Genomic DNA, 20,279 nt, shown 5'->3' on the forward strand with positions numbered 1-20,279 from the left:
CATAAATATAGCAACAAATATAGCAACATACACTGATCAGCCATAACATTAAAACCACCTCTTTGTTTCCACACTCACTGTCCATTTTATCAGCTCCACTTATCATATAGAAGCACTTTGTAGTTCTACAATTACTGACTGTAGTCCATCTGTTTCTCTGCATGTTTTGTTAGCCCCCATTCACACTGTTCTTCAATGGTCAGGACCCCCACAAGACCACTACAGAGCAGGTATTATTTGGATGGTGGATGATTTTCAGCACTGCAGTCACACTGACATGGTGATGGTGTGTTAGTGTGTGTTGTGCTGGTATGAGTGGATCAGACACAGCAATGCTGCTGGAGTTTTTAAACACCTCACTGTCACTGCTGGACTGAGAATAGTCCACCAACCAAAAATATCCAGCCAACAGTGCCGTGTGGGCAGCGTCCTGTGACCACTGACGAAGGTCTAGAAGATGACCAACTCAAACAGCAGCAATAGATGAGCGATCGTCTCTGACTTTCCATCTACAAGGTGGATCAACTAGGAGTGTCTAATAGAGTGGACAGTGATTGGACACGGTGTTTAAAAAGTCCAGCAGCGCTGCTGTGTCTGATCCACTCATACCAGCACAACCCACACTAACACACCACCACCATGTCATTGTCACTGCAGTGCTGAGAATGATCCAACACCCAAATAATACCTGCTCTGTGGTGGTCCTGTGGGGGTCCTGACCATTGAAGAACAGCATGAAAGGGGGCTAAAAAAGTATGTAGAGAAACAGATTGACTACAGTCAGTAATTGTAGATCTACAAAGTGCTTCTATATGGTAAGTGGAGCTGATAAAATAGACAGTGAGTGTAGAAACAAGGAGGTGGTTTTAATGTTATGGCTGATCGGTGTATATTTGTATATATATTTAAATTTAGTGGTGTAAACAATGCTATAATCTCACCTACAATGGAGACCAAAAGGCCGCTAGTAAAATGCTTCTATTTTGCATTGGTCTTAACAACTTAAATGCAAAGTTAAATCTTTCTACAATTTCTATAATGACACAAAATTTCTATAATGTATAGCATTTGGTATGTTCCCCTTTTGCTGTAGTAAATTCATGCACTCAAGCCTACTTGGACTTCACAAATCTAATCCATGTTCTTCCCATTATTATTTTACAATATTTAAAGGAGCATCTGGTGATGTTACTAAATGTGAATATGTGTTTCCTCAATTTCCCCAGTGATGGACTAGATTCCTGTTCAGAATGTTTTCATGACTCGTGCTTGGTGTTTTCCTGGTGAAAATGAATGCAATATTTCTCAATTACCAGCACTGGGAATCATTCGGAAAAAATCTGGGAAACATCTGTCTTGTAAATATAATGAAACACACCAGTAGAACTAAAACGTGTAGGTGGAGTGTTTAGTAAAACAAACGATATGCTGCCACCCTGTGGAAAATGTGGGCAAGTGATAGCTCAGTGGTTAAGGTACTGGACTAGTAAACAGAAGGTTGCCGGTTCAAGCCCCGCCACCACCAAGTTGCCACTGTTGGGTCCCTGAGCAAGGCCCTTAACCCTCAATTGCTCATCGTGTTCTGCTCATTGTGTAAGTCGATTTGGATAAAAGCGTCTGCTAAATGCTGAAAAGAAAAAAAAAAGAAATGTAAAAAATGTTCTGCACTGCCTGCCCACTCAGTACATTCGTCATGGTCAATCAAGGGTTTGACTAATTACTGACTAATCATATTTACCTCACCATGCATGTCACGCTGACAGGAACCTTTCGGATGAATAATTTTGGACATGATCTTTATTTCATTCCTATATGATATTTATGTCATCAAAGGTCAAATACAGCGAGGGGATTTCACGGTTGTATTTAACAATGATCTTCATATTTACACACAATGTATTTTGATTATTTACATTTAAATATAAACAAAAATATGTACTTTAAAGCTCAGGACCCCCACAGGACCACTACAGAGTAGGTATTATTTAGGTGGTGGATCATTCTCAGCACTGCAGTGACACTGACATGGTGGTGGTGTGTTAGTGTGTGTTGTGCTGGTATGAGTGGATCAGACACAGAATCGCTGCTGGAGTATTTAAATACCGTGTCCACTCACTGTCCACTCTATTAGACACTCCTACCTAGTTGGTCCACCTTGTAGATGTAAAGTCAGAGACGATCGCTCATCTATTGCTGCTGTTTGAGTTGGTCATCTTCTAGACCTTCATCAGTGGTCACAGGATGCTGCCCACTGGGTGCTTTTGGCCGGATATATTTTTGGTTGGTGGACTATTCTCAGTCCAGCAGTGACAGTGAGGTGTTTAAAAACTCCAGCAGCGCTGCTGTGTCTGATCCACTCATACCAGCACAACACACACTAACACACCACCACCATGTCAGTGTCACTGCAGTGCTGAGAATGATCCACCACCCAAATAATACCTGCTCTGTGGTGGTCCTGTGGGGGTCCTGACCATTGAAGAACAGGGTGAAAGGGGGCTAACAAAGCATGCAGAGAAACAGATGGACTACAGTCAGTAATTGTAGAACTACAAAGTGCTCCTATATGATAAGTGGAGCTGATAAAATAGACAGTAAGAGTAGAAAAAAGGGGGTGGTTTAAATGTTATGGCTGATCGGTGTATAATAAAAGGGGCAGTTGTAGCCTAGTGGTTAAGGTACAGGACTATTAATCCAAGGGTCACTGGTTCAAGTCCCACAACTGCCAGGTTGTCACTGTTGGGCCCTTAACCCTAAATTGCTTATACAATATACTGTCACAGTACTGTAAGTCACCTGCATAAGGCAAATTCATATGGAGACCTGTATCTCAGATCAGATCTCTCTTATCCCCCATCTGTGTGCAGGTGGCATCGTAACGAGTTACCCCTACAGCCCCTCCTCCCTCGGCCGAGCCAATCGTTGTCCATGTAGGTGCCCGGCATTCAACATTCTCTTTTTTTATTTTTATTGCATTTTCTCCCCATTTTCCTCCAGATTTAGCACACTCAATTTGTCTTCCGCTGCTGAGAGATACCCGATTGCATCTGAGGAGGGCACGTCGCTGTACACGCCTCCTCCGACACGTGCACAGCTCTCCTCTTCTCGCCCCTGCATTCTGTACAGGCGACTCTTCCGCCAGTCAGGGTCCTTACACAGCGTATGAAGACCCACCCACCCAGACATAGTCCGGCCCCCACCCTGCAGATACGGTGGCCAATTAGTATCTGTCGGAGGCACTGCCAATTGTGCCCGCCAGATGGCAACGCCGAGTTTCGAACCAAGGCGTTCAGAATCTCTGTGTTGGTGTGCTAGTGGGATATCCCGCTGTGCCACCTGGGTGCCCTAGCATTCAGCATTCTCAGTAGTTATCTCCCAATAACTGTGATGAATTTTACCTAACCTAAAAGAAAGACAAAAAACAAAGAATTGATTTAGAAATGGAATGTATTGACCTGGAGCAGTACAGACGTGAACGACAGGGTTTAAATTACAATGATTTTACATACAACTAAAACATATTCAAAAATCATCATGTGTACAACCGGATATCAGCAGTTAAGAAATCAGACACACACTACATACACAACTAATACAGTGCATGTGACATCATTTCAGAATAAAATACCTGTACCAAGCACTGAGGCTTGTTTCTGTTTTCACTTTGGTCATCATCAACCACTGGATAGAACTCATTTCACCATTTCATCGTTCCCATTTCATTTTAAGCTTTTACCATGACTTTATCCTGTCAAGGTTTCGGCAGGTCCAGCCTCCCCAGAATCACCGGGCGCACTTACCACTGTACCACCTGAGTGCCTAGTACTCACATCAATATTTACAACGTAACATTTTTATTTTTTTCCTGACCCGGTTCCAATGGGAAACACTGGGCGCAAGCCAGGAATTTCCTGGACAGGGCACCAATGCATCGCAGAGCTTCTTAGACATAGCCACTCATGTCTGTGCAGACACGAAATCCCGCTAAGACATAAAGTTCGGACAAGAATGAAATGTGTACCATTTTACTCAAACGAATTTAATGGCTTCGTTGCTCATCTGACGTAGATGAGATGATTAACACTGTGCAAAGCTGCCTCAGCAATCTGAAGTAAATTCGCTCATGTGGTTACATTGGATCTCCCAACAGGACAGTGATCCAAAGCATACCTCAAAGTCCATCAAGGCTGGATTTCAGAAGGAGTGCTGGAAGATTCTGGAGTGGCCGTCACAGTCTCCTGACGTTCTTAGGTGTGAATTGAAGAAGGTGGTTGAGGCACACAAACCCAAGAATATTAGTGAACTGGGGGCCATTGTAAATAAGGCATGGTATAAGATTCCTCATGTTTGCAGCTGGTCATAACAACAAAATGTGCCCTACTAAATACTATAGATGCTTGTCATGAAGATGTTGAATAATTCTGAGACTGCGGTAGTCATTACAAGTGGCATTTTGTGTAGAATTTGGAGAAACCACTTCATATTAATTGTGTTGAGCTAGTTAAATTGTTCTTGTTTAATTGGTTTATTGCAACCAGCTGAAAGTTTTGCTATTAAACCTGATCTGTAATGGAGCTTGAATAATTTTGATTGCAACTGCAGGTGCACCACAGAGAGGAAACACAGAATTCAGCTGCCCTTGTGGACACACAGGAGTAAGCTGCTCTTACGTACTAGCAACATAATCCTTCAGAAAACATGTTTGGCTGATCGACTATATTTCGGGTACGTTTTGTTGCCCAACACTTAGCAAAATTTGGTGTCTGGAAAAACCCACATTTAGAGGCACCGAAGTCCAGTACAACTACACCCAGTGTTTGTGAAACCCTGTGCTCAGAACTGGAGGGTTTTAACAACTCAAACTTTAGTAAACAAGCCAAACCTTTTCTAAAAATGATCTGAAATAGGCTTACCCTTTGATTTAGTGCTCTCAGAGCTAGTTCAATGTGAATGTGTACTGGTTTGCATCCTTTCTACTTGGTGGTAGCACAGCCTTTAACTTCAATGACAGATTTCACACAAACGTTTCTCCTAATGCGCCGGTGTGTATTCTGTTTCAACTACACATAGTTTATACCTTTTAAACCGTGTATACCTTACAGAGGATAATAGCCAGCTTTCACTGCATTATTGTTTTTACTTAAGAGACAAAACTTTACTTCGTTGGATATTGAGTATAATTGAATTCCTGGTTGTGTCCCAAACCACAGCCTGTGTATTACATACCACTGCAGTGCACTAAGGGGAAGTACAGTAGTGTTCAGTTTTGTTGTGCTTAGCCTTTATAATTCAACCTGTGTTTGTTTTCTCATTTTACAGACAAAATTCCCAACCAGATTATCCATGCTTTGTCTAGTCTGTCCCACTAAGACTTGAGGTTAAGATTAGGAATTTAGTGGGAATTTGTGTACAGTTTAGTCTGGCTGATCAGTACCTTTAAATTCAAAGCATGTTGGTCCTGTTAACAAATATTCACCAAGTGTAAAGATAAATAATAATAGTACGATAGCCGGTTTAACTGTGCTTACAATATCCAAAGCCCAGCTTTGGCTTCTGAACCATTAAGTTATGAACATGTAACCTGGACCCATCTGGTGCTGCACTGCCGTGCTTATACACAGGACACTTAAATTTTCATCGCTTACAACAGTCCTCTTCTCTGCCACATGTTAGGGATGTTGAGAAGCTACAGAAGAGTGTACAAAGATGCAATCGAGTGCAGAAATCACAAGCTTTCAGCAAATAAAACAGCTGAAAGAGTGTCTCCTTTATTCTGTTGTGCAAAAGGCTTCATTCAGTCTCAGTTTTACACACATCACACGGTGTGTTCGATTTAATAGAGTCCTTCCTCCAGAGAGCCTTTAACCTGCCAGATCCTCACTGTCCGATCTCTGAAACGACATTAAATACAGGAACAACAATCAGTGCTTCAGTTTTACACAAAAAAGAGTCTTTTTAATCTTAATTAACCCGCCTTCCCTCAACGCCACATCAAATGCATAAATTATCTCTTTAAATCTCTTTAAATCTATTACAACAAGAAGTGCTAGTCATGTCAGTCGTTGCATTTAATTTTATTGTACAGTGGAACCTCCATTTAACGGATTTTGGATTTGACAGACAACATCTGGAAAACCGAGTGTCCGGTCCGATCGTTTCAAATTCCAGTGAGGAGTGTACCACGACCAGTAGTTCAGTAACTGTCCACTAGCCAGTGCATGTCTCTCTGATTACATGAGTGATAGCCTTTATTTTGTTGGAAGGCTCGCTTAGTTCTCGCCCTTTTCTTTGTTTTATGCTTAATTTTTGCTAGTTACAGTACTTAGTTATGCACCAGTGCTGCTCCAGTAGCCACCAGCAGTGCTTCAGACTCAGAATAATAGAAACTCTGAGTCCCCACTATACGATCACGCAAAAAAAAAAAAAAAAAATCTCCACCACCACAAGTGTGTAAGTGAAATTTCTCCCCAGTAGTACAGTACACCAATTTTAATATTTACAGGTTTTACATTACTAATTTACATATATATTCACGTTGTTGATTTTACTGTTGATCATATGTGCATGTTTAGCACTTTTGTGGACCTTAGAGCTGTGTTTAAGTATATTTTCACACCCCTCACTGTTTCGGACAATCGCACCCCCCTTGTAGTCCATTAAATCGAGGTTCTACTGTATTTTCATCAACAGCTTTATCCTGGTCAGGGTCATGGCGGGTCTGATTCCACCAGGAAACACTGGGTGAATGACAGCAATAACAAGGACAGGGTGCCAATCCATCGCAGGGCTTTGGCCATCCCACTCTCAGACATAGTCAGACATAGTCTATCATGCCTGTGTAAGGGCCTAGTCGGCTGAAAGAACCTCTGAAATTCGAACCCGGATCTTAGTGATTGTGGGCTAGCATAATAGACAGCAGCGTCACCCAAGTATGATGAAAAAACACCCTACTGCACAACACACTCCGTTAAACTCACTCATTCACTCACTCACTCACTGTCTTAACCGCTTATCCAATCAGGGTCGCGGGGGGGGGGTCCAGTAACACCCTGGACGGGGCACCAGTCCATCGCAGGGCAGACACACATACACACACCCATAGGGCAATTCAGTGTCTCCAATTAACCTGACTGCATGTTTTTGGACTGTGGGAGGAAACCGGAGCTCCCGGGAAAAAACCCACACAGACACGGGGAGAACATGCAAATTCTGCACAGAATGGACCCGGGCCGCCCCACCTGGGGATCGAACCCAGGACCTTCTTGCTGCCACTTAGCCACCGTGCCGCCCTCTGTCAAACTCACTCATTTAAAAATAAAAACCCACACAGACACAGAAAGAACATGCCAAACTCTTCACAAACTGTGTCCTAAGGTAAGAGCATGAACCAGATCAGCAGGCCCAATGTTGCCATGCAACACCCACTTTCCAGCTTTGCAGCAGCACATGTTGATGCAAGGCTGTTGTTCATTCATTCATTCGTTCATCCTGATCAGGGTCACGATGATTCATTGGGCGACAGGCAGGAAACACCCCAGACAGGTGGCCAGTCACACACAAAACACACACACACACTTGGGGTCATTTTTAACTATTTTAATTGGTCTGGCTGCATGTCTTTGGACTTGTGGGAGAAACCCAGCACAACCGGAAGAAACCCACACGGAGAACATGCAAACTCCACAGAATAAACCCTGTCTGCCCGACAGGGAAATTGAACCCATGCCCTTTTTGCTGTAAGGTGAGGATGCTACCCACTGTTATTTGTGAAAGAATCCGAGGCAGGACAGTACAGATAAATGTAAACAGATGATCTTGCTGGGTTTGTGTGTGTGAGACTCACTCTGAGGCAGTGAAGAGGTGAGTGCTGTTGGTGGAGATGCTGTTGATGGCACAGTCGTGCCCCCTTAGTTCACCCAGCGGTCTGAGTGTGTCCGAGTGCCACAGCTTCAGCAGGCCTCCTCTGCACGCGCTCAGTAACACCCTGGAATCTGGAACCGGCGCCATGGCACTAATCCAGTCAGAGTGCGCTCGGTCAACCTGCTGCTCACCACGAAACACACACACACACACACACGCACACACATTAGATCAATTTGCAGTACAGCAGTGGTGTCCAAACTTTTATGATTTATTATTTTTGTTTGACTGTGCTGGCGGACCACAAATAATGCAATTTAAGACAGAAGACACAGGAAGGGGGCAAATAAGGAACATGGACAGATTTAGTATAGCCTGCAGCTTTTCTCAAAATATCAGGGTTCATAAACTTTGTATTTTTTACCTATTTTTAATTTTGAACCTAACTTATTTGATATTTTTTGATGGAAAATGATCTCAGTTGTGGTACAGCAAGGTTGCAGTGGTCTGATACACAGCCTCGGCATCGCTGAGAGCTCAGACTACCCAGTTTAAAACTTAGCTGCGCTACCGTCCAATCGGTACAACTGGCTGTGTCTGAGGGAGGGAGGTCAGACAGGCTTTTTTTCTCATTTCTGTGGCAAATGTTTACATTTACATTTGTGGCATTTAGCAGACGCTTTTATCCAAAGTGACTTACAGTTATGACTGAATACATTTCAAGCAATCGAGGGTTATGGGCCTTGCTCAGGGGCCCAACAGCGGCATCGGTGAGGCTTGAACTGGCAACATTCTTATTACTGGTCCAGTACCTTAACATATTCCACAGGGATGCACAGGTTGGTGGGGTGGGGTGACACTCATTCATTGCTGACCCGGCTTGTTCTGGGTTTCCTTTCTTTTCTCTTTTTCTGAGAGCTTGGTTGTCACCTGAGCTTCGTGCCATGTTGTAACAATATTTTTGTATTTATTTCTGCACTGTCCCATCTCTGTCCACTTTCTCTGTTGCGGGCTGTTGATGTTTTTGTGTGTTTCTGTTATTTTGGCCACTGCTCTAATTTTCCCTTTAGACTGGAACCTCGATTTAACGGACCACCATTTAACGGATTTCAGATTTAACAGACAAAATCTGGAAAATCGAATGTTCAGTCCAATTGTTTGAAAATTCCCACAAGAAGCGAACCAAGTCCAGTAGTTCAGTAATTGTCCGCTAGCCGGCGCATGTCTCTCTGTTTACATGAGTGATAGGCTTTGTTTTGTAGGGAGGCTCACTTTGTTCTTGCCTTTTTCTCAGTGTTTTATGCTTAATTTTTGCAAATTCTAGTCCTTAGTTCTGCACCAGCACTGCCCCCATAGCCACCAGCAGAGCTTCAGGCTGCTTCAGACCCCGCTATACGATCACGGCAAAAAAAAAAAAAAAATCTCCTCCACCATACAAGGTAAATGAAATTTCTCACCAGTAGTACAGTACACCAATTTTAATATTTATTTACAGGTTTTACATTATATATTTAAATATCTATTTACGTTGTTTGTTTTACTGTTGTTCATATGTACATGTTTAGCACTTTTGTGGACCTTGTGCTGTGTTTTCGTAGATTTTCGCTCCCCCTGGAAAAAAAACCTTGTCGTTTCGGACAATCGCATTTTACAGACGAGTGCACCCCCTTTCAGTCCGTTGAATCGAGGTTCCACTGTACTCCTATTTGTTTGTGGCTTTTTAGCCACGGTAGTGTTTTAACTTGGTTAAGCATCCTGCAAACTGGGTTCATTTTTCATCCTTGCAGTTGTGGGGCTTCACCTGCCGTCTCAGTGGTGACCCCTTGCACCACTAGTGTTACATTTTCATTCTTTTAGTTTATTTTAGTCTGAGAATTTCACATCATACAAGCAAATCCATTTTAGAAGTGAGATCAGCTAGTATTATTTATTGTGTATTATTAGAATAATTAGCTTATTTTCAATACTGGTGTGATCATATTCATCATGACAGTATAGATTTACATGTCACCTCTCCTCTCGTACCTGTTTGAGCTGTTTGGTGGACAGATCCCATCTCCTAATACTGTGATCTCTGGCAGCACTGTACACTGAATCACCCAGCATGCTCAGCGCCTCCAGACCATCATGATGAGCTGACTCAAAGTTATGTGTAGCAGGGATGCTTCCCTGAGCCCCCTCCATCACATCAAATATCTGAAACATAGGGCACACACACACACCGTCAGTGTTCACACACTGGCAGCTTTCGTGTACCGCGTGACGAACCTTCTGAGCTTGATTAATATTGTTAAAGCTCATTTTAAGGCTTAATCTGCAAGTTAGCCGCTATGTGACGTCTGAAGTGAGCTAAGCCTGAAAGCTAGCAATTAATTCCTGCCTACACACTACAAGCTAAAGCTAGACTGTTTTGGTTTGTGTGTGTGTGTGTGTGTGTCTACCCTCAGGTTATGGTCTTTGGAGCCTGTGATGACCACATCTTGACCGTTCCCGAGCTGATCCACTGCCAGGCACATTACTGGACCCAGATGACCTGTCAGTTTTCCTGTAGAAACAAATCTGGAAGAAGACAAGAGGAGAATGTGATGTTTAATAGAAACACAGAGAAGTTTGCAACAAATTAATTTAATAAACATCTATCTGGAAAATGTACGGTGAGACACACACTGGCATCCATAATCAGCGCCCCCACCAGCTAGCAGAGGTCGTAAATGCAGCAGCAATGAGGAAAACTCCTTCGACCAATGTACCTCCCCTCTACAGACACGGCCTATTGTGTGTCTGTGTAGGCAGCCGGCTGATCGATAGCACAGCTGGGATTTAAACTAAAGAGCTTGAGATTCAAGCAGTGGTGGACTAGCACATTAGACTGCTGCACCACCCGAACGGCCTATGTGCATAGATATTGATTGCTTTTTTCTTGTTCCTGTTTTATCTGCACACCGGTGCAATTAACTCAATATTATCCTGAACCAAAAATATTTAAAAGGTTAAATCTAAGCATAATGTTTTTGGTTATAATTAATAATCACAGTGCATGTATTTTCATTTAAAACTTTATTAACTTTATTAAGCCCCATAATTATAAGCCAAAATTATTTACTCATTCATTTATCATTAGTAACCACCTCATCCTGATCAGGGTTGGGTACAACTGGAGCCTACCAAAAAACACTGCATTCTTAACACACACCTATCCTTTCACTCAGATAACCCGAAGGCTTATATTGCTAGTCCACCACCGCTGAGATCCAGGTTTGACTCTCAGCTGTACGACTGGCCAGCTGGGTGTCTACACAGACATGACTGTGTATGTCTAAAGGAGGGAGGATGGCTGAGGCTTTGAGACTGTTTTTTTTTTTTTTTTTTTAATAAAACGCAAAACTAGGGCAGTTGTAGCCTAGTGGTTAAGGTACTGGACTAGTAATTGAAAGGTTGCTGGCTCATGCCCCACCTCTGCCATTGTTGGGCCCTTGAGCAAGGCCCTTAACCCTCAATTGCTTAGACAATATACTGTCACAGTAATGTAAATCACCTTGGATAAAAAGCATCTGCTAAATGCCAAAAATGTAAATGTAAACTAATTTATTCATCTGTGGTAAGTGCTTCATCCTGTGTCGAGTTGGCAAGAGGCTCAGAGTTACTCAGAAACTGTGTACCACCCAAAGAAGCAGATATATTAGGCACTAATCTATTACAGGACACCACACTTACGGCTTAGGTCAAATTAGATTGGACAGTCAATTTTCTGGCATGTTTTAGGGAGTTGGGAAGATATTGTGTTACTGCGAGGAAAATCTATGCCGAGACAGGACAGGCTTTGTGTATATATATATATATATATAAGCAGTGAAAGGACAAAGTCCTTTCTTTCCCTTCGGATTAGGAGCAATACCAAAACAGTCAAATAATGTTTGAAGCCAAATATGAGGCCCTGCTGGCAATGGGTGTGGCTATAACACCTGAACTACATTAGGAGGGGTATACACGTACTTATGGCCATATAGTGTATATATATCAGGACATTTTAAATATGCTTCCTAACACAATGCTACCATTAAACCATTTGTAATTGAATGTGAATTCTATATTCAAACATTTATACATGATGGGCATTTCTGAGCTGGCCCCATACCTCCTCAGATCCCACATCCTGACCGAGTTTCTCGATGCAGCATACAGGAACGTTCCGGATGGATTCAGGGCGATCTGGTTGATCTGATTCTCACCAGGAGGGATGGGCACCACCCGGCCGCTCAAAGCAGCACAGGTATCACCCTGAGAGACCTGACCAGAGGACCTGAGGACAACAAAGTACAGTTAAACATCCTTTTCTCTTGTGGAAAAAACATACCAATGCTATTTCCATCCTGGCAAAATTAGAAACGTGAGAAAGAAACAGAATAATAGGGCCAGACTTCTGCAGGAAAACAATGCACACATGTCCGGCAGAAAACAGGATCTGAGCAGTTGGTCAGAGCAGTCGTACTTCTTTTATTGCCCAGGCGCTCAGTTTTGATGCCTGCATGCTTACGGAGGTGAGCACTGCACTGATTGGCCTGCACTGTGTGTGGTGACACATTTACTTCATCACCAATATTAAAACAATCTGCAATTTGTGCCAAACGTATCCTTTCTATTTTTCCATACCAGGCTTTGTAGCCTTCACATCCTTGTAGGGCAATTGTAGCCTAGCAGTTAGGGTACCGGATTAGTTATCAAAAGGTTGCTAGTTCAAGCCCCACCACTGCCAGGTTGCTGCTGTTGGGCCCTTGAGCAAGACCCTTAACCCTCAATTGCTCAGACTGTATACTGTCACACTACTGTACCTCTGGCGTAAGTGAGTCTTGGTCGATCACCAACATCTCAGAGGTATCTCTATCTATCTATCTATCTATCTATCTATCTATCTATCTATCTATCTATCTATCTATCTATCTATCTATCTAATATAAAAGAATAAAAGTAAATAAGGATGTGTAGTAGTACCTCTGATAAAGTACTACTACAGTGCATCAAAACACCTCCAAAAATAAAATGATTAATCCATTTCTGAAACATTTCCTTTCAATGCTTGGTTGAGACAGTGGTTTGTTTGTGTTGTGAATTTAACTGTAGCAATGTAGACTTTTATAAAATAAAATAAAAAACTGTATGCAGGGTGCCAGGGGGAGGCTGAGGCCCCACAATGAATTGGTGTTCTGTCTGAAAAACCAGACGCACTGTGAGAATAAAATGGTGCTAAAACATGGAAATGAAATGAAAATAAAAAGGAAACTGTATTCATTGTCATGCTCAATCTTAGCAGCGATTAAAGACCAAGGTTGCTGTGACATGCAGCATTACTAAATCTTTGCTAAGAAATCAGACAGGCGGGAGTAAAACTCACGTGAGTGTGCGGATGCACTTGGCTGAATCCCGGATGTCCCACACTTTGATGTAGGCAGTGGAGACAGTGAAGACCAGGCTGGAGCAGTATCTGATGGACAGAACAGTGCTGGGGTGATCACCCAGAGACATGATCTCCTGTCCTGTCACCAGGTTCCACACCTTGCATGTACGATCTGTTACCAAACACACACAGACGTTCTTTTTGCCCATCAAATAAGTAACTTATTTAACAAACAAATAATTAAAAAGTCATATTTAAAGATCATCGTGGTCCAAGCACTTTTCTGCACTTAATTGGGAATTTGCTGTTACTGGTATAGTACTCCTCGCTGATTTAGTGACATTTGCAACAGTTACGTGTTCATGCAATTTCAAAATCGATTTGTATGCAAATGTTCAAATAGCTTTATAATTCAATTCAAAACATGGATGAGACATGAAGTTTTGCACTGTTGCTAGATGTTCTAGGTTTACATTCAACTATTACGGTAGCTGCGTTGTGTACTGTAGCTTCCATTTATTCTACATGTATAATTCAATTCATGAGTGTAATTTAATGACTGCCGTGAGATGTGACTAGGACCCAGGACTAAAGGAAGACAAGCATCAAGGCTCTTCTCTGTTCTAGCACCCAAGTGGTGGAATGAACTTCCTCTGTCTGTCCGAACATCTGAGTCTCTTGCTATCTTTAAAAACCATTAAAAACCCACCTTTTTACTAAGCACTTAAGCTGACTTGTACTTATTTACTAACATTTAAAAAACAAAAAAACAAACACTTTGGTTCTAACAGGTTTCAGCAGATTTGTGTTCTTCGACTGTTGTTTATTAAACTTGAGAAATGAAATGTTTACTATGGAAGCACTTCTGTATCGCTCTGGATAAGAGCGTCTGCTAAATGCAGAAAATGTAAATGTGACACGTTTCACATCCATGAAATCTGTGATTTTTAAAAAGGTCCGTGAAATCAAGCACATTGTCCTGTGAATTTAGCAGGGCCCTAGAAATGAACATTGTCATTTGTTTTAGCTGTATATTTGTCCTCTGGCTCAATAACAAAGGTATCCGAGTTGTAAGGTGTCACCTTTTGAACCAGTGAAGAGTAGATCATCAGTGGAGTCCACACACATCACTGCTTTAGTGTGTCCTTCTGCTGCGTACACACGCTGCAGCTTCATGGCACGACTGCCTTTAGCTAACGCCACAGGATTAATGACTCCCCTAATCAGAAGACACACAGAATATACTATATAATCAAGTATATAAAACAAGAATGATTCATGATTCACTTAAATAATAAATGAATAAATAATCATATAAAGGAATAATTCAACAGTATGAAATAGATTAAAAATAGCCACAACATTAATGATTAAAAGCAACATGCAGCTTATAAAAGGAAACAGTAATGCTGAGACAAAAGAAGGATTTAAGGATTAAAGAAGGTGTTCTGGGGTGGGTGTGGGAGCAACTACCTTTCAGTATCTACCGTAACTGTGTCATAAGATCTGGAAAAGCAAAAAAAAAGCAAGCTTCAATCACAACAATCATCACAATCTTTAAACTGTAGTATTCTTAAACTGTTGAACTACACGCTCACATAGTTTTTGCAGTGACGCACTTTCAAAAAACTCTGGTGTTATTGATCATTCAAAAACAATTTGCAGCAGTTGTTGCCACTAGAAGTAAAACTACTAGTTAACTGTAGTGCAGGAATTGCCACCTAAACAAAAAGCCATATATAGATTTTATGTACATATGCTGGTGAGTTCTCTGGGCCTGTGCTTATATCAGATGGACCACAAGACAAGCGTGTGAGTTATCAGTACCAAAGATGAGAAGGACTATCCAGACTGTTATCAGTAAAATATGTAAAAGCCAAAATGGGTGACTTTAATATGTGTAAAGGTACAATTTATGCAGAGGCGTATAATAGAATGTGGCATCTTTTTCTGGGAATGACAGCAACCACTGTCTGCAGCTAAAGTCTCATATCAAGCAAGAATGAAGTAAAATTCAACATTAGTGTCCTCAGTTCCCAAATCATTGAAAAGTCTCATAATTAGGAAAGGTGTTGGTACACATTGCTAAACACGCCTCTCTCCCACACTAATTTTGAGCGTGTTGCAGAAATAATTATACATTTGTTTATATTTACTAAATGAAAAATGAAAAATGTTGTAGGTAAGCACATACTGTTTGGCGTCCTGACTCTTGGGTTTGTCTGTGGGTGTCAGACTTTTTTCCTGATTTCTCCTTCGAGTTAGTGGTGAATGCTCTACTGCTCTCTTCTCTACTGATGTTGGAGACTTGATACCAGACCTGTATGGTACAAATAAGCCACTTAAACAAATCTCCACACAAATACATATATGATAAAATCTCCATACAAATACGAATATGATAAAATCTCCATACAAATACAATTAAATATTACAATATGCAATTAGAAATAAGAAATGCTTCGGCAAATTCAGTGTGTATTAATGTCAATGTCAGAACTGATTGGAATAAACCAGACAGTCAAACGTGCTAAGTCAACACTACATACACAGCACTGGTTTTGGATGATAACGTTGTGGGCAATGCCAAGTCTCTGTGCGCCATGACATCTCCAGTGCTCTCTGAGCTCTCAGAATGAAGCAGGAGAGGAGCAGAGAAATCATCCACAGGAGCATCAGGGTCAGCACTGTTGGCATACAGAAGCTCCATCTGTGTTGTGGTTCTTCTGCGAGCCTGTAGAGGAAAAAAATAAACAAAACTGTACACCTGAAATTTGTAGAATGATCACATCTAAAAATGCAGTTCTTTTCTGTTTATTTATTCTTCATTATATTCACTTTTATCATTATCCTGGGCAGGGTTACTGCGGGTCTAGTTTCACCGGGAAATGCCGGACGCGAGGCGGGAAAACCCTGGACAGAGCGCCAATCAGACACAGAGCTTCAGCCACTCCCCATCCTCACACCTAGCCAAACATGTCTATGCAGACGCTTGGGTGTCTGGGCTAGCGTAAGAGAGCACAGAGTCTCTTCTGTAATCACCCAAATCAATCTCCACACTGGGTGAATAAAGATATGAAAGGTTTTATGTTGTGCAACAAATTACTTTTATTTGTTAGGAAACTATATTAATTACAAGAGTAAAAATTATATAATTATTGAGTAATTAAACAGCTGTAATTGCTATTGGCCGGTGGGGAATTTGCATGGACAGGATTGGCTAGTTTCCAGTGGGAGGGCCGGAGGGCTTCAAAATAGCTTAAACATTGGGAGGTGCACATGTCAGTGAGCTGCCTTGCTGTCACACTGTCTACATAGGCAGCTGCCTAAGTAGAGAAGATTCTAATAAGTCATCGACTCATAAGGCAGGTTATTCGAACGCGCTACTCAGACAGCGATAACATTGGTTTTCACTAACTAAGCTAACACAGTTAGCCTCATGCCATTCAAACCAATGGGATGGGGTGGCACAACGTGCTAGCATGTCAACTAACATCTCCCTCCGTGTACCGAAAACGGTTAAATTCGCTGACAAGCCCGAATTTGCTAATAAATACACTTGTACACCTTTATACAAATTTAAAGTCAATAATAAATTATTTACGCTTGAAAATAACTCCAGTTGTTTCTCCGCACCGTCCGCCATGTTTTTTATTTTTCTGTAAGAAAAGTTGTGCCGCACTGAATGCTGGGATTGCCTCCACCGCAAAGGCAGCATCGGATGCTCCCTCATTCTTGACTCAGAATAGCATTGATTTTAAGATACCTCAGTAGTGAGCATGTTAAGGCATCTAGGATTTCGAACAGCCTCCTTCTCTGGAGCGCACAGGATGACGTAAAATGCGTCTATGTAGAGAGATCACTAGGTTTTCGAACACACTCAGTATGTTCTCAGTGTCAATCCCAAGCCCATTCAAAATACATACTGTATATACAGTCATGGCCGAAAGTGTTGGCACCCCTGAAATTTTTCCAGAAAATGAAGTATTTCTCCCAGAAAATTATTGCAATTACACGTTTTGTTATACACATGTTTATTTCCTTTGTGTGTATTGGAACAACACAAAAAAGCAGAGAAGAAAAGGCAAATTTGACATAATTTCAACTCCAAAACTCCAAAAATGGGCCGGACAAAATTATTGGCACCCTCAACTTAATATTTGGTTGCACACGCTTTGGAAAAAATAACTGAAATCAATCGCTTCCTATAACCATCAACAAGCTTCTTACACCTCTCAACTGGAATTCTGGACCACTCTTCTTTTGCAAACTGCTCCAGGTCTCTCATATTTGAAGGGTGCCTTCTCCCAACAGCAATTTTAAGATCTCTCCACAGGTGTTCAATGGGATTTAGATCCAGACTCATTGCTGGCCACTTCAGAACTCTCCAGCGCTTTGTTTCCATCCATTTCTGGGTGCTTTTTGAAGTATGTTTGGGGTCATTGTCCTGCTGGAAGACCCATGACCTAGGACACAAACCCAGCTTTCTGACACTGTGCCCTACATTGCGACCCAAAATCCTTTGGTAATCTTCAGATTTCATGATGCCTTGCACACAGTCAAGGCACCCAGGGCCAGAGGCAGCAAAACAACCCCAAAACATCTTTGAACCTCCACCATATTTGACTGTAGGTACTGTGTTCTTTTCTTTGTAGGCCTCATTCCGTTTTCGGTAAACAGTAGAATGATGTGCTTTACCAAAAAGCTCTATCTTGGTCTCATCTGTCCACAAGACGTTTTCCAAGAAGGATTTTGGCTTACTCACGTACATTTTGGCAAACTGCAGTCTAGCTTTTTTATGTCTCTGTGTCAGCAGTGGGGTCCTCCTGGGTCTCCTGCCATAGCGTTTCATTTCATTCAAATGTCGACGGATAGTTCGCGCTGACACTGATGCACCCTGAGCCTGCAGGACAGCTTGAATTTCTTTGGAACTTGATTGGGGCTGCTTATCCACCATCCGGACTATCCTGCGTTGCAACCTTTCATCAATTTTTCTCTTCCGTCCACGTCCAGGGAGATTAGCTACAGTGCCATGGGTTGTAAACTTCTTGATTATGTTGCGCACCGTGGACAAAGAAACATCAAGATCTCTGGAGATGGACTTGTAACCTTGAGATTGTTGATATTTTTCCACAATTTTGGTTCTCAAGTCCTCAGACAGTTCTCTTCTCCTCTTTCTGTTCTCCATTCTTAGTGTGGCACACACAGACACACAATGCAAAGACTGAGTCAACTTCTCTCCTTTTTATTTGGTTTTAGGTGTGATTTTTATATTGCCCACACCTGTTACTTGCCACAGGTGAGTTTAAACGAGCATCACATGCTTGAAACAAAGTTATTTACCCACAATTTTGAAAGGGTGCCAATAATTTTGTCCGGCCCATTTTTGGAGTTTTGTGTGAAATTATGTCAAATTTGCCTTTTGTTCTCTGCTTTTTTGTGTTGTTCCAACACACACAAAGGAAATAAACATGTGTATAACAAAACATGTGTAATTGCAATAATTTTCTAGGAGGAATACTTCATTTTCTGGAAAAAATTCAAGGGTGCCAACACTTTTGGCCATGACTGTATACACAGAGGCAGCAGAAGCAGCTCAAAGAAAAAGGAAAATATCAGGCTCCAAATTTACCAGTAAACAAAACCGACCACACCTAAAAAAGGAGAAGTGATTAATGAATTTTAAGATGTAAATTTTATTGGCTAGGACTAACTTTTGAGGAAACAAACAGAGGCGACCTTTTTCTGCAGTGGGCCCCGTATGTAACAAAACCACACTTGTGTTTCGCCATTCCCAGCTTGTTCTAACATTCTTTATCTTTCCTCTTTTTCCAAGAACTGAGTTGTCGCAGACAGCCGGAGCAGCCTGTCTTACTTTAACAATCAGTTTTCATATTTACTCTGTTCCTCTTCTACACACGTTCTTTGTCGTAGGCTGCTGAGCTTTCTGAGTCTTTCATTTGTCCCTCTTTTTCCATTTTTTTTGGACACTGCATTTATTTACGCGTATTCACTTCTCGTGGCCTTCAACCCAGAGTATTGGTCTACCTGGGTCAAGCATCCTGATGGGTTAATTTTCTATTTTTGCAGGTGTAGGGCTTTATGTTATGCTACAGTAAGGAAGCGTAACCTGCCTCGTTACACGCTGAGCTAAAAAGTCAATTCCAAGCCCTGACTCTGATTCATACCTTACTCCTGGGTTTAGCCTCTGCACACAGCTTCATCAGGTCTGAGGCCAGAGAGCTGGAAATGATAAAAAAACACAACAGAGACATTAGTAACGTAAATCTGTATCATTAAAACTGATTTACTGGGTCATTAGAACTGATTTGACCAAAACTATAGTAATTAAATGGATGAAAGCAATGACGGTTTAAATGTAGTGTGATTGACACAAACCCACAGAACATTTATCATTTGTACATTTATCAAGTGAACCCACAGAACATTTATCATTTGTACATTTATCAAGTGAGATGAAAAAAGTCATTTATTGTAATGTAATGTTTTTATTGGGTTTTACCTGCTCTCATTGGCTGGACTCCGGTCAGACTCATCACTGCTGGTCTCCTCACCATTCTCTGAGTGAGCACATACCATACAGGCCATGATACAATTAGTTATCCGTTAATACCTGGAGTTAATACTACATATACAGTGGATCTAATATGTCCACACGCCCCTGCAAAAATGTCAGGTTTTTGTGATGTAATAAATCAGACCAAGATGAAACATTTCAGATTTATTTCCACCTTTAATGTGACCTAAAACCTGTACAATTCAATTAAATAACAAACTGAAATCATTAGGAAAAACCTCTATAACTGGGGATTAGAGTGAACAAATCACATTCAAGCTCCTGGTAAACTGATCCAGTGACACCTGCCATCAGTTAAAGTAATTAAAATTCAAACTCATAGTTAAAAGGTGTAAAAACTGTACCTAATGAAATATGCGGATCAGAAGTCAGAATCTGGTCCACATACAAAACTACGCACAGTTTTCATGCCGGGTGCCCTTCCTGATG

General features: G+C 41.5%; 1 protein-coding gene across 3 annotated transcripts in view; it reads right to left on the reverse strand.

Moving 5' to 3' along the window:
- Positions 1-3,429: 3,429 nt before the first annotated feature.
- The window catches only part of LOC134315999 (kinesin-like protein KIF21A), a 99,457-nt gene continuing 82,607 nt past the window's right edge, over positions 3,430-20,279 (reverse strand). For all 3 annotated transcript variants that reach the window (XM_062996471.1, XM_062996470.1, XM_062996472.1), the window contains 12 exons: positions 19,776-19,833; positions 19,441-19,495; positions 15,802-15,986; positions 15,447-15,572; positions 14,726-14,758; positions 14,335-14,471; positions 13,250-13,424; positions 11,996-12,160; positions 10,302-10,419; positions 9,886-10,056; positions 7,844-8,043; positions 3,430-5,891 (listed from right to left, as the gene is read on the reverse strand). In XM_062996471.1, coding sequence (XP_062852541.1) covers positions 5,834-5,891; positions 7,844-8,043; positions 9,886-10,056; positions 10,302-10,419; positions 11,996-12,160; positions 13,250-13,424; positions 14,335-14,471; positions 14,726-14,758; positions 15,447-15,572; positions 15,802-15,986; positions 19,441-19,495; positions 19,776-19,833 — 1,481 coding nt within the window. In that variant the 3' untranslated portion in view covers positions 3,430-5,833. The remainder of the gene's footprint in view (positions 5,892-7,843; positions 8,044-9,885; positions 10,057-10,301; positions 10,420-11,995; positions 12,161-13,249; positions 13,425-14,334; positions 14,472-14,725; positions 14,759-15,446; positions 15,573-15,801; positions 15,987-19,440; positions 19,496-19,775; positions 19,834-20,279) is intronic.

This window comes from Trichomycterus rosablanca, chromosome 1 (assembly GCF_030014385.1).
Source record: "Trichomycterus rosablanca isolate fTriRos1 chromosome 1, fTriRos1.hap1, whole genome shotgun sequence".
NCBI classification, from domain to species: Eukaryota; Metazoa; Chordata; class Actinopteri; order Siluriformes; family Trichomycteridae; genus Trichomycterus; species Trichomycterus rosablanca.